The sequence below is a fragment of the Oncorhynchus mykiss genome, chromosome 8 (assembly GCF_057628025.1).
Source record: "Oncorhynchus mykiss isolate SJ-2025 chromosome 8, ASM5762802v1, whole genome shotgun sequence".
In the NCBI taxonomy this organism is placed as follows: Eukaryota; Metazoa; Chordata; class Actinopteri; order Salmoniformes; family Salmonidae; genus Oncorhynchus; species Oncorhynchus mykiss.
The window spans coordinates 47,942,580-47,955,923 of record NC_143029.1 but is presented as its reverse complement, the minus strand read 5'-3'; the positions used below and the strand labels follow the sequence as shown (position 1 = coordinate 47,955,923).

Below are 13,344 nucleotides of genomic sequence, written 5' to 3'. Positions count from 1 at the left end.
CCCAGGTTCTGTTATCTCAGGTTGTAAATTCCTGGAGGAGACTCTCTCCCCTGGCCATGCAGAAAGATTGTAACAGTAGAACAAAGTAACTCCTTCCACATCACAGAACTTGAGAACTGAACAATATCCATGTTCAGTTCTCAACATTATCCATGTTTTGGAGAAGCCACCTAAAATGAATGAGTAAAGATTAAACTATTTGTGAAATGATGTAATGTGACGTTAAACCGTTACTGTGAGAGAATTGTGTTCCCTTTAAAGTTGAACTAAGTCATTGGCCCGCCCCATGAGCACCGACATGATCTGGCTCATGGGACAGCCCTTTCCTATTGTTATGAATAAATCCCCCTCCTGAAGAAATCCTCTTCAGACCACATGTCCCTCGATGAACACCGGGGGCACAGGTTGAGTTCAGACCACAAAACCTCAGTATAAGCTTAGGTTGTAATGGTTGTTGAATTCCTAACCATACCACGTGGAGCATTGGCTACATGGCGGGAAATGGTTAAACTCTGAGACTATCGATCCTGACAGAATAAGAGCAAATCTTAGATACTACTTACTAGTTTGCAGCTAGAAATTATGTCAACCTGGGATGCGAAGACCTACAACCGCCGAAACATCTATTCTATAAAGAACATTTCTGAATGACACTCTGAAGTATCCAATCTAACCATGAAAGACTTCAGGGAAGCAGAGAGGCGCTGGGATGAACTTTCCAACAGAACGACTGATGATTTCAACAGAGATCACGACGACACACAGGGTGTAAATATATATTGATTGCAATTATTCCCGAATGAGTGAGCGTTCAAGTGCAAAGGATTAGCATTTCAATTAATATAAATATCAACTGTGTAGCGACTCCTTCTGTTCTTTCCCGCCTTTTCAGTCCACACCCACATCCCTTTGTCCACCAAGCCATCATATCGGCTTAACCCACCTCCCTTATCATTTCCTTGTAACCATATCTACTGTGTTGTTTGTTTTTGCAATCCTGTGATTATTTAGTGAGTTGGCAAATAAATGATTAAGACAATTGATGTATGGATGATTCATAGTAAAGGCTGGGTTCGTGCAGATTACCAACAATTTACTACGTTTGGAATGAGACTAACGTGAGGTAAAGAATAATTCATTAATTAGAAGACTAATTGATCAGTTATTAAAATATCTGAAGAGTTATATTAGGAAAATTCTAACTTTGTAATTAGTTAGATTTTCCTTGGTGCCCCGACTTCCTAGTTAATTGCATTTACATGATTAGTTTAATCATGAAATAATTATTACAGAAAATTGATTTGATAAAATAACACAACAGCCATGATTTAGTGTAGTTCAGTGGCGTGCATTCATGGATGCCAAGGGAAGCCCCCCTCCAAAAAATGGACAAAACATTTTACAAAATAAAAAACTATCTTTCGTCTTTTTTCATAATTTTCCTTCAATTCACAAGAGGCTGAATGTATCTCACTGGAGAAACCCTCCGTACGAGTGAAACAACACCAAGTTAAACAGTCTGACCAAAAGGTGTATGACATTGTTGCCGCCCGTAGCATATAATTCAATAACAAGGGAATCCAGCAAGCATTTGGTCTCTCTTGATAAAAAAAAAAAACATTACAAAATATAGCCAATCAACATTGAGCTAAACTGAGTGGCTCAAATGTGAATGGTCCTGGCAGACCAAACAAAAGTGTCAAGAGAAGCCAATTTGGCTTCAGACCAATCACATAAGTTTGAAAGCAAAACGTAATAAACAGAAAAAATGTGAATTGTTGCATCTCGTTGTGTTGTTGTCCTCCGGTGGCTAGCTAGCTAGTTAAAATCATCCCTTTCCTAAATTAGCCATAGGATGGAGATTTGGATTTGGACTTGTTGTTTCACTTAATTCTCCGTACTGGCCAATGATTATAAAGGCGATTGGGATCCAAACAAAAATTCATACATTGTGCCCCTGGCCTGAGAGGATGGAAGTTCAATATGTAGCTAGATGTAGTAGGCTAATGTTAACTAGCTGGCTCCTCGTTGCCCATGAAAGGAAGTTAGGCTAGCGAACAAACATTTTAGCCAGGGAGCCTAGGACAACAAAACTAAAAGCGTGTCATGTATGACAGAGTCATAGACCGTTTCGGCAACATGAAAGAGAGGAGAACGGTACTTGCGTTCCTCTACAAGTAGGGTGAGTCAACATGTGTTTTCTACTTGCACGCACACGTGCACACACACAGTCTTGTTTAAGTAACCTTGTGGGGACATACAATTCAGTCCCATTCAAAATCCTATTTTCCCTAACCCTAACCTTAAACCTAACCCTAACCCTAACACCAACCCTTAACCATAACCCTACCCTAACCCTAAACCTAAACCTTAACCGTAAACCCCCTAGAAATAGCATACGACCTTGTGGGGGCTAATAAAATGTCCCCAGCTGGTGACATTTTTGTACATTTACAATTATTGTGTTGTCTACACAAGTATAGTAAAAAACGTCCACACACACACACACACACACACACACACACACACACACACACACACACACACACAAACACACAGTCTTGTATAAGTCACCTTGTGGGGACAAAATTCAGTCCCATTCAAAATCCCCTCTTGCCGCTCCGATCCCTTTAGCGGGATCATTTTCGTCTATATCCGGTGAATTGCAGAGCGTCAAATTCAAATTAAATTACTAAAAATATTTAATTTTCATGAAATCAATACGCCAAAACACAGCTTAATTTGTTGTTAATCCAGCCGGCGTGTCAGATTTCAAAAGGGCTTTACGGTGAAAGCAAACCATGCGATTACGTGAGGACAGCTCTCAGCAGACAAAACATTACAAACAGCTAGCAGCAAAGTAGATTGGTCAAGAAAGTCAGAAAAGCAATCAAATTAATCACTTAACTTTGATGAGCTTCGTATGTTTGCACTCACGAGACTCCCAGTTACACAATAAATGTTTGTTTTGTTCGATAAAGATTCTCTTTATATCCAAAAACCTCCATTTGGTTGGCGCGTTTTGTTCAGTAATCCACAGACTCATGCGGTCACGACGGGCAGACGAAAATTCCAAATAGTAGCCGTAAAGTTCGTAGAAACTTGTCAAACGTTTTTTATAATCAATCCTCAGGTTGTTTTTATAATAAATAATCAATAATATTTCAACCGGACAGTAGCCTTTTCAATAGCAGAGAGAAAGAAAAGGTCTCGCTCCCGGCGCATGCATGCACAAATCTGAGGACATCTGGCTATCCACTGCTGCGATGTGATCATTCTTGCTCATTTTTCAGAATAAAGTCTAAAGACTGTTCACACCTTGTGGAAGCCATAGGGAAAGGAATCTGGATGATATCCCTTTAAATGGAGGATAGACTTGCAATGGAAAATAGAAGTTTCAGAAAAACAGCACTTCCTGGATGGATTTTCCTCAGGTTTTTGCCTGCTATATCAGTTCTGTTATACTCACAGACAATATTTTGACCGTTTTGGAAAATTTAGAGTGTTTTCTATCCTAATCTGCCAATTGTATGCATATTCTAGCTTCTGGGCCTGAGAAATAGGCAGTTTACTTTGGGCATGTTTTTCATCCAAACATCAAATACTGCCCCCTAGCCTTTTAAACCCTAACCCTTACTCTAACCTTGGCATTAACCTTAACCCTAACATTAACCCTAACCGTAAACCCCCTAGAAATAGCATTTGACCTCATGGGGACTAACAAAATGTCCCCAGTTGGTCAAATTTTTGTTCATTTACAATTGAAATGTTGAAGTTGAAATGATGCTGGAATGGTGGAGGCAGCTCCTGTTTTCTTTGTGACTGGTGATAACTCTTCGTGGCTCTAAATCAGTAGTTGTTTAGTAGTCCATAAATGTTAACTTGCTTGACCATGCTGTAGGTCATGTAACTGTTTGTTAAATGCAATATGCTTTGTTCACTAGACAGATGTTGCTCTCCGGTATTGTGATGAAACAAGTTGTTGAATTTATTCTACTACTGTGTGACTGCCTTCTTATTGTCTCTGCCCTATGCTTATATATTATGGTGGCATATGAACTAACAGGTTGAAGAGCAAACAATGCAATTATTACAACACATAGGTTGCAATACGTTTTTTTCCCCTTGCTTGTCTTCCCTAGTGATTTTACTTAGGCATCCCTGCTGTTTTAGTTTGTGGGGAATTTGTTTCTTCCTCATAGCTCATTTCAGTAGCTCAAACCGTAGCTCTATTCAGTTATTTTCTGTTTTTCCCCAAGATCTTTCTATTTCATCACAAAACTCTTCTTCTAACGAGTTACTCTATCACTCACATAGAAAACCAATTTATGTCTGATTTCGGTCCGATTCCTATGCGTGAAACAAAGGTCAACAAAAGGTCACGAGAAGCCTCAAAAATGCAATAACTCTGTGGGCACAAACTGGTTGAATCAACATTGTTTCAACGTAATTTGTCAACATATTGTGACGTGGAATCTACATGAAAAATACATTGGATTTGAAAAAGTAATCAACAACAGATTTTATGTACAAATTCAGCATATTTTGGGTTTTTCTATGTTGAAAATTGGTTCATTTTAAGGTTGTTTTAAGGTTACATTTCAACCACAGAATTATGTCATCATGTTATATGTTATAAAAAAACAAAAGGCTGGGCAGCACCTTCTACTGGAGAGTTTATCTACAGCTTTCCATTTGGTCTCCATCTGGAGACGTGAATCCAACACAGCAATTATTAGTTTGTGGACAAACTGGATATTGAATTGTTTTTGGTTGTCAACGCAACCAAATATAATTTGAAGGAGATATATCTTCTGCTTTGATAGTTCAATCTGTGCAACTGGCTTTAATTCCAGTTTGTCAAATGAATAAGAGATTGGTTGGATTCACGTCTCCATTTCAACTTTAAATGCACTTTAAATTATAACGTTTGATTTAGTTCAATTCATTAACCATTTTTGGTTGAGATGGAGATGTGAATCCAAAATATAAATTATTCATCTGTAGACAAACTTGAATTAAGACCAGACTAAGTATGGGGCACAAAAGATACATCTCCTTCAAATGTTGATATTTGTTTGCATTGACAACCAAACACAATATCACTTTTGCAATACAGTAAATAGTAGCGTGGGACGATAGCCCTAATGTTGGAAACAAACATCTTTATGATGTCATCCAGAGTTTTATTTTTTGTTTTCCAAGCTACAGCACACAATAGTTTACATAAACCAAAGGGTTTAGCCTGCTTGGTTTGTGTTTTCATTTTTGCCATGGGCAAAATATTGCGATACTGGTATAGTCACAGTTTTACGGCTCTCGTTGGTGGTAGGAAGAGTGGACCAAAGAGCAGCGTGGTAAGTGTTCATGATTCCTTTTATTCAAACACTTAAACAAAATAACAATGCGACCGCGCACAGTTCTGTCAGGTACAGACACGAAACAAAAAACAAGATCCCACAAAACCAAAAAGGAAAATGACAACTTATGTGATCCCCAATCAGAGACAACGATAGACAGCTGCTTCTGATTGGGAAACACACACACACACACACACACACACGCACACACACGGCCAAAAACAAAGAAATAGAAAACATAGACTTTCCCACCCGAGTCACACCCTGACCTAACCAAACATAGAGAATAATTAGGATCTCTAAGGTCAGGGCGTGACACACTGTCACGTTCGTTGTAATGAGTAGACCAAGGCGCAGCGTGAGTAGAGTTACACATCATTTTTTTATAAACTGAAACTCACCAAACAATACAAACAAGTACAAACGAAAACGTGACGTGTAGACAAGATCCCACGAATCACAATGGGGAAATGGCTACCTAAATATGATCCCCAATCAGAGACAATGATAAACAGCTGCTTCTGGTTGGGAACCATATCAGGCCACCATAGAAATACAATTCACCTCGATGACCCACCCAAGTCACAATCACGCCCCAACCAACATAGAGAATAAACTATTTACTATGGTCAGGGCGTGACACACACAGCCCCTGTAAATAGCCAATTAAATGGTGACAAGTTAACAAATTATATGTTGGACTCACATCTCCATCTAAACCAAAAATAAAAGTTAAAGAATAGGATTAAGCCAATGGCTCAGATGAAGCTATGTAATGGAGAAGGTGGAACGTTTTAAATTCCTCGGCGTACACATCACAGACAAAAAATGTGGCTTGTCACCTAAAACCCTGACAAACATTTACAGATGCACATTTGAGAGCTTCCTGTTGGGCTGTATTCTGGTACAGCAACTGCACCGCCCTCAACCACAAGGCTCTCCAGAGGGTGGTGCGGTCTGCACAACACATCACCGGGGGCAAACTACCTTTCCTCCAGAACACCTACAGCACCCGATGTCACAGGAAGGCCAAAAAGATAATCAAGGACAACAACCACCCGAGGCACTGCCTGTTCACCCCGCTACCATCCAGAAGGCGAGGTCAATACAGGTGCATCAAAGCTGGGACCGAGAGACTGAAAAACAGCTTCTATCTCAAGGCCATCAGACCTTTAAACAGCCATCATTGACACAGAGAGGCTGCTGCCTACATACAGACTCAAATCATTGGCCACTTTAATAAATGGATCACTAGTCACTTTAATAATGCCACTTCAATAATGTTTACATATCTTGCATTACTGATCTCATATGTATATACTGAATATTATACCATCTATTGCATCTTGCCTATACCGCTCGGTCATCGCTCATCCATATATTTATATGTACATATTCTTATTCCATCCCTTTAGATTTGTGTGTATTAGGTAGTTGTCGTGGAATTGTTAGATTACTTGTTAGATATTACTGTACTGTCAGAACTAGAAGCACAAGCGTTTCGCTACACTCGCATTAACATCTGCTAAGCCTGTGTATGTGACCAATACAATTTGATTTGATTTGAAACATTAGATATGTCTATTTTAAATGTTGAAATTTGGCTGTGTTGTCAACCAAACACAATTCAATATTACTTTTGTAATACAGTAAAGAGAGAAAATTGAAGGCTGTCTTAAACTAATGTAACAGTATTTATTCAACACATCCATGGCCATGTTGAGGTTACTGTAGCTATAAATGTCTTCTTATGTAATCATAGAAAGCGTGCATGTTCAACATAGCATGCAAAGATCACAGGTTTGTGGAAATCTTCACAATTGCTATAATAATCTATGCAGAATCTCGAACAGCATTGACCACCTGCACTATGTACATTTAATGTAATCTCAACTGCAATCCAGGTTATTTGGTTGTGATATTAGATGAAGCATAGTGATAACACATTAAGTTGTATAAATACAAAATATCTGACATTGTATATTTGAACTTTGTTGTGCTTTTAAATGGTTGAACGTGCAGTGATAACACATTTAGATGACAAATAAACCAAAAATCAGACATTGTTTTTCCATGAGAATTTTGTTGTGCTTTTAGATAGTTGAAATCATAGTAATAACACATTGGGAATTCAACAAACTTTCTTTTTAAATTGGTGACTAAAGATTGAAATCTTAATGATCAATGTCTCAACCAAATATTATCCCAATGAAATCATGTGGTGTGTGCCCAGTGGGAAAGCCCCTTTCTCTGTAAACACACCAAAATGGGATTCTGACATTGGTGACTGGTGCCCAGTTTTTGGTCACACCATTTGTGGATGAGATTGTCTCGCTGTTTATGGGGGGAACAAAATATCAAATGTAATTGAATGATAATCCTAATCCCAAACGGAAATTTGTCTGTAATCCAGAGGTCTCTGTTCCAAATGAAGAGACTGGCTCCAATCCAGTCTGCTGCTTTGGTAGTCTTTGATGAAAATAGATAGGTCAACAAAGGTCTATTATTGTCATGCATGGAAAATGTGATGATGTTGTGTTGTATTTTGTGATGTAGATGTGGGAGTGTTTTAGGTCAGTAAAAGCTTAATGAAGAGGTTATATTGTCTGGTTTCCGGGAAACAGATTGAGCCTAGTCCTGGACTATAAAGGACTGTCAATGGAGAATCTCTATCGAAATAGCTTTTTGTCAACAGTTGTCTTTTTGAGCCTATAAATCCACAACACAAAACCATCTTCCTTCCTAAGTATAATGATGTGGGCAAATATGGGTCAATAGGGTCTTAAATCATTGATACAGGAAGTGTAAACATGTATTTTCTACGCAGACTAAGTAAAAAAAAAAAGTAGCGTCTAGAGAGGCATAACATGAACACTCAACAACAGGAAGAATAGCTGCTGCTTCGGCAAAAGCTAATGGGGATCCAAATAAACCAATAAAAACAAACATGTTATGCAAAATACAGAGAGCACATTTCATTCATTCCACATCAGTTTTCATTGGGATGCCTGATATTCTCTTGCCACTGCACAAGTAGATCTTATACAGTAAATAATTATGGGATAGGGAAAGTCAATTTCTCAGTTCAATGGACTTAATCAGACTGTTTCCTATTCTTGTCTGAGCAAATTGGTACAAGGTTGCCTGTAGTGATGGGCATTCCGCCTATTTTCAGTGAGCCGGCTCGTTCGGCTTAGCTCACCAAAAAGAGCCGGCTCTTTTGGTTCCCAAACGGCTTTTAAAAAAAATATGTTTTGTATTTTTTCAAGTCAAACAGTTTGCGATAGTTTGACTATGATTGGTGTTAAAACAATTCTAATGAAATTATTAAATTAAATCATACTCTACCTTAAGCACAATGTATTTAAAAATGCATTGGTTTGTTTTGAAAAAGGATGCTATTAAACATTTGCATTTACAGTATAACTTTTTAATGTATATAAACAATGTGCATATAAATCTAACCATTCAAAACAAATACAATCTGAACAGCATAATAGAATATTGCACCATATCAAAAAAATATTTTTTTTTGCAAAATAACAGCATCCCACAAATTGAAATGAATGTAAAAAAGCAGGATGCTATTACACATGTACATTTAAAGTATAACTTTTTCAATGTTTATAAACAAAGTGCATATAAATGTAACAATTCAAAATGAATACAATCTGAACAACATAATAATAGAATATTGCACCATATCAAAGAAAAATAAATAATAATGTGCAAAACTGCAGCATCCCACTTAAAACATTAAACTGGTCCCTCTTTTCTGTCTCTTCTTTATTGCCATGTTATAACCAGCAGCACACAGCAATGCTGACCATATGTTGCTTTTATGAGCGATTTGCATTCAGAAATGCAAGCTGCCTCACTTTCGAAGGGCTGATGCGGTTTCTTCTCTCAGTAATTATTTGTCCTGTTTTTGAGAAGGAACGGATGAGGCCACTATGCAGAGTCTCCCTGTCATGACTTTAGTAAGCTGTCGGTAGACAGAGGCCTTGTTCTTCCACAAGCTCAGCTCACATGCAAATGTTTAATAGCATCCTTTTTCATAACAAACCAATGCATTTTTAAATACATTGTGCTTAAGTTAGAGTATGATTTCATTTAATAATTTAATTAGAATTGTTTTAACACCAATCATAGTCAAACTATCGCAAACTGTTTGACTTGAAAAAATACAAAACATCTTTTTAAAGAGCCGTTTGGGAACCAAAAGAGCCGGCTCTTTTTGGTGAGCTGAGCCGAACGAGCCGGCTCACTGAAAAGAGCCGAAACGCCCATCACTAGCTTGCCTGCACTCCACGGTTGCATGTTTTGGCTAAATTACGTCTCAGCTACTGCCGACAAGGACTAAATTGATTAGGCTGCCTCAGTTGAGAGGTTGACTTATGATTCTTAGAAAGGGATTTCACTCAAACCTAACTCTTTATCACTTCTGGTAGACTAGTGGAAAATTACATAGATTCTGCTCTGTTTCTCCATTTCTTTGAAAAGCACAAATGGATGACATGGGAATCTTGCTGGCTTTTAGGCTCTTATAACCTTCATAACACGTGTCAGTCTGCAGTGCAAAATAGTAGAATATCATTTTGGGGGGGGGGGGGGGGGGGGGGGGGGGGGGTAAAAACACAACTGTGTGCAAGTACTTGTTATGAAATGTCATAAAATATTCATGTTGCCGCGTCTTCTCAAAAGACCATGTCGGGTTAACGACATCTCACGTTGACTCGGGCTGTATTCTCGTTCATTTCCGGAGGGCACGTCAGCGGACGAGTCGCATAGAGCGAGAGTGCGCTGTCTCTTCAGGGGTTGGGACAACCGAAGCTCCATTCATTCTATCCTACTAAAAAATATAGCCCCGAGCGCAATGCTGCTGCAATTTTGAAACTAATACTATTTACAATTGTGTAAATATTGGAAACATGACCCGGGCTCATTGCCGAATCAATACGTTAGTTTGTGAGTAATTTGGCTGGTTTGAGAAACGCCGATCGTTGACTAATGGTCCGGGACCTCTCTTCGCCGATGGGGTAGCAGCTAGCAGGATACGAAAACAGCGTCAACTCCGTGTTCAGTGAACTCCATGAGCAAGGGACAGCCTGTCAAAGCCTTCTGTGGTGAAAAGGTTCAGCAACCAAGTGCTGAACTAGCCTATTCGACTTCAACAATCCTCCTGTTTGACTGAATTATGTACCAGGTGCAGGTAAGCTTACGATTTGAAAAGCAGTCCTCCAAAAGCCAGTTTTTCACGCCATAATGGCACGTGTAGGCTACATAACCTAGTAAAAAAACTGTGATTCTATAGCCCACAGACTGCTTGAGGACATTTTATGGAAGTAAAATGAATTACTATAAAAAAAATTGTGCGGACATAAGATGAATGACGATAGACATTAAGTAGTTTTTGCAAGAGTAATAACATGTAACACACTGAGTGTACTAAACATTAGGAACATCTGCTCTTTCCATGAGACTGACCAGGTGAAAGCTATGATCCCTTATTGATGTCACTTGTTAAATCCATTTCGATCAGTGTAGATGAAGGGGAGGAGACCTGATAAAGGGGGTTTAACCCTTGAGACAATTGAGAAATGGATTGTGTATGTGTGCCATTCAGAGGTTGAATGGGCAAGACAAGATTTGTCTTTGAACGGGGTATGGCAGTAGGTGCCAGGCGCATTGGTTTAAGTGAGTCAAGAACTGCAACGCTGCTGGATTTTTCATGCTCAACCGTTTCTCTTGTGTATCAAGAATAGTTCACCACCCAAAGGACATTAATACAATTTGACACAACTATGGGAAGCTTTGGAGTTAACATGGGCCAGCATCCCTGTGGAAGTCTTGACACTTTGTAGAGTCCATGCCTGACCAATTTAGGCTGTCCTGAGGGCAAAGGGGCTGCAAACTCAATTATTAGGAAGGTGTTCATGTTTTGTACACCGTCTATACGTACCAGCCAGGGAATGCCCACAACCTTTACTTCAATGAGTGAGACCAATGTATCTTTTAATGATTTAAACTTCAGTTTATCTTGCTGTTTTCTTTATTGAGAGTGAGTCGTTATTTGGTTTCTATTAGTGGACCACTTATCAACATCTAAGGTATCATGACTGTGCCTGCTGAAAGCACATTTTAGCACTCCCTCTTACAGTGCATTTGGGAAGTATTCAGACCCCTTGACTTTTTCCACATTTTGTTATGTTACAGCCTTATTCTAAAATGGATTTAAAAAAAATCCCCCCTCAATCTACACACTACCCCATAACTACAAAGCAAAGCAAAGCAAAAACTGGTTTTTAGAAATGTTTACTAATTTATAAAAATACAAAACGGAAATATCACATTTACATAAGTATTCAGACCCTTTACTCAGTACTTTGTTGAAGCACCTTTGGTAGCGATTACAGTCTTGAGTTTTCTTGGTTATGATGCTACAAGCTTGGTACACCTGTATTTGGGGAGTTTCCACCATTATTTTCTGCAGATCCTCTCAAACGCTGTCAGGTTGGATGGGGAGTAGAGGTCGACTGATTAATCGAAATGGCCAATTAATTAGGGTCAATTTTCAAGTTTTCATAACAATCGGTAATCAGCATTTTTGGACACCGATCATGGCCGATTACATTGCACTCCACAAGGAGACTGCGTGGCAGGCTGACTACCTGTTATGCGAGTGCAGCAAAGAGCTAAGGTAAGGTGCTAGCTAGCATTAAACGTATCTTATAAAAAAACAATCTTAACATAATCACCAGTTAACTACACATGGTTGATATTATTGATATTACTAGTTTATCTAGCTTGTCCTGCGTTGCATTTAATCAATGCGGTGCCTGTTAATTTATCATTGAATCATAGCCTACTTCGCCAAACGGGTGATTTAACAAGCACATTCGCGAAAAAAGCACTGTCGTTGCACCAAAGTGTACTTAACCATGAACATCAACGCCTTAATTAAAATCAATACCCAAGTGTATATTTTTAAACCTGCATATTTAGTTAAAAGAAATTCAGGTTAGCAGGCAATATTAAACTAGGAAAATTGTGTAACTTCTCTTGCTCTCATTGCACGCAGAGTCAGGGTATATGCAGCAGTTTGGGTCGCCTGGCTCGTTGCGAACTAATTTGCCAGAATTCTACGCAATTATGACATGACATTGAATGTTGTGCAATGCAACAGCACTATTTAGACTTATGGATGCCACCTGTTAGATAAAATAGGGAACGGTTATGTATTTCACTGAAAGAATAAACGTTTTGTTTTCGAAATTATCGTTTCCGGATTTTACCATATTAATAACCTAAGGTTCGTATTTCTGTCTGTTATTATAATTGTCTTTGATTTGATAAAATCAATTTAGCCTCAAATAAATAATGAAACATGTTCAATTTGGTTTAAATAATGCAAAAACAAAGTGTTGGAGAAGAAAGTAAAAGTGCAATATGTGCCATGTTAGAAAGCTAACGTTTAAGTTCCTTGCTCAGAACATGAGAACATATGAAAGCTGGTGGTTCCTTTTAACATCAGTCTTCAATATTCCCAGGTAAGAAGTTTTAGGCTGTAGTTATTATAGGACTATTTCTCTCTATACCATTTGTATTTCATATACCTTTGACTATTGGATGTTTTTATAGGCACTTTAGTATTGCCAGTGTAACCGTATAGCTTCTGTCCCTCTCCTCGCCCCTACCTGGGCTCGAACCAGGAACACATCGAAAACAGCCAGCCTCGAAGCATCATTATCCTTTGCTCCACAAATGCCGCGGCCCTTGCAGAGAAAGGGGAACAACTAATTCAAGGTCTCAGAGCGAGTGCCATCACCGATTGAAATGCTATTAGTGCGCAGCCCTCTGGCTAGCTAGCCATTTCACATCAGTTACACCAGCCTAATCTCGGGAGTTGATAGGCTTGAAGTCATAAACACTTCAATGCTTGAAGCACAACGAAGAGCTGCTGGCAAACGCACAAAAGTGCTGT

General features: G+C 38.8%; 1 protein-coding gene across 7 annotated transcripts in view; it reads left to right on the top strand.

Moving 5' to 3' along the window:
* The first annotated feature begins 10,114 nt into the window (after positions 1-10,114).
* pex5lb (peroxisomal biogenesis factor 5-like b) overlaps positions 10,115-13,344 on the top strand; it is a 151,247-nt gene continuing 148,017 nt past the window's right edge. For 3 of the 7 annotated variants that reach the window (XM_036985508.2, XM_036985505.2, XM_090181763.1), the window contains exon 1: positions 10,146-10,572. In XM_036985508.2, coding sequence (XP_036841403.2) covers positions 10,558-10,572 — 15 coding nt within the window. In that variant the 5' untranslated portion in view covers positions 10,146-10,557. Of the gene's footprint in view, positions 10,573-13,344 lie in introns of all 7 variants that reach the window. The other 4 variants (XM_090181762.1, XM_036985507.2, XM_090181761.1 and 1 more) reach the window with 3 other exon arrangements.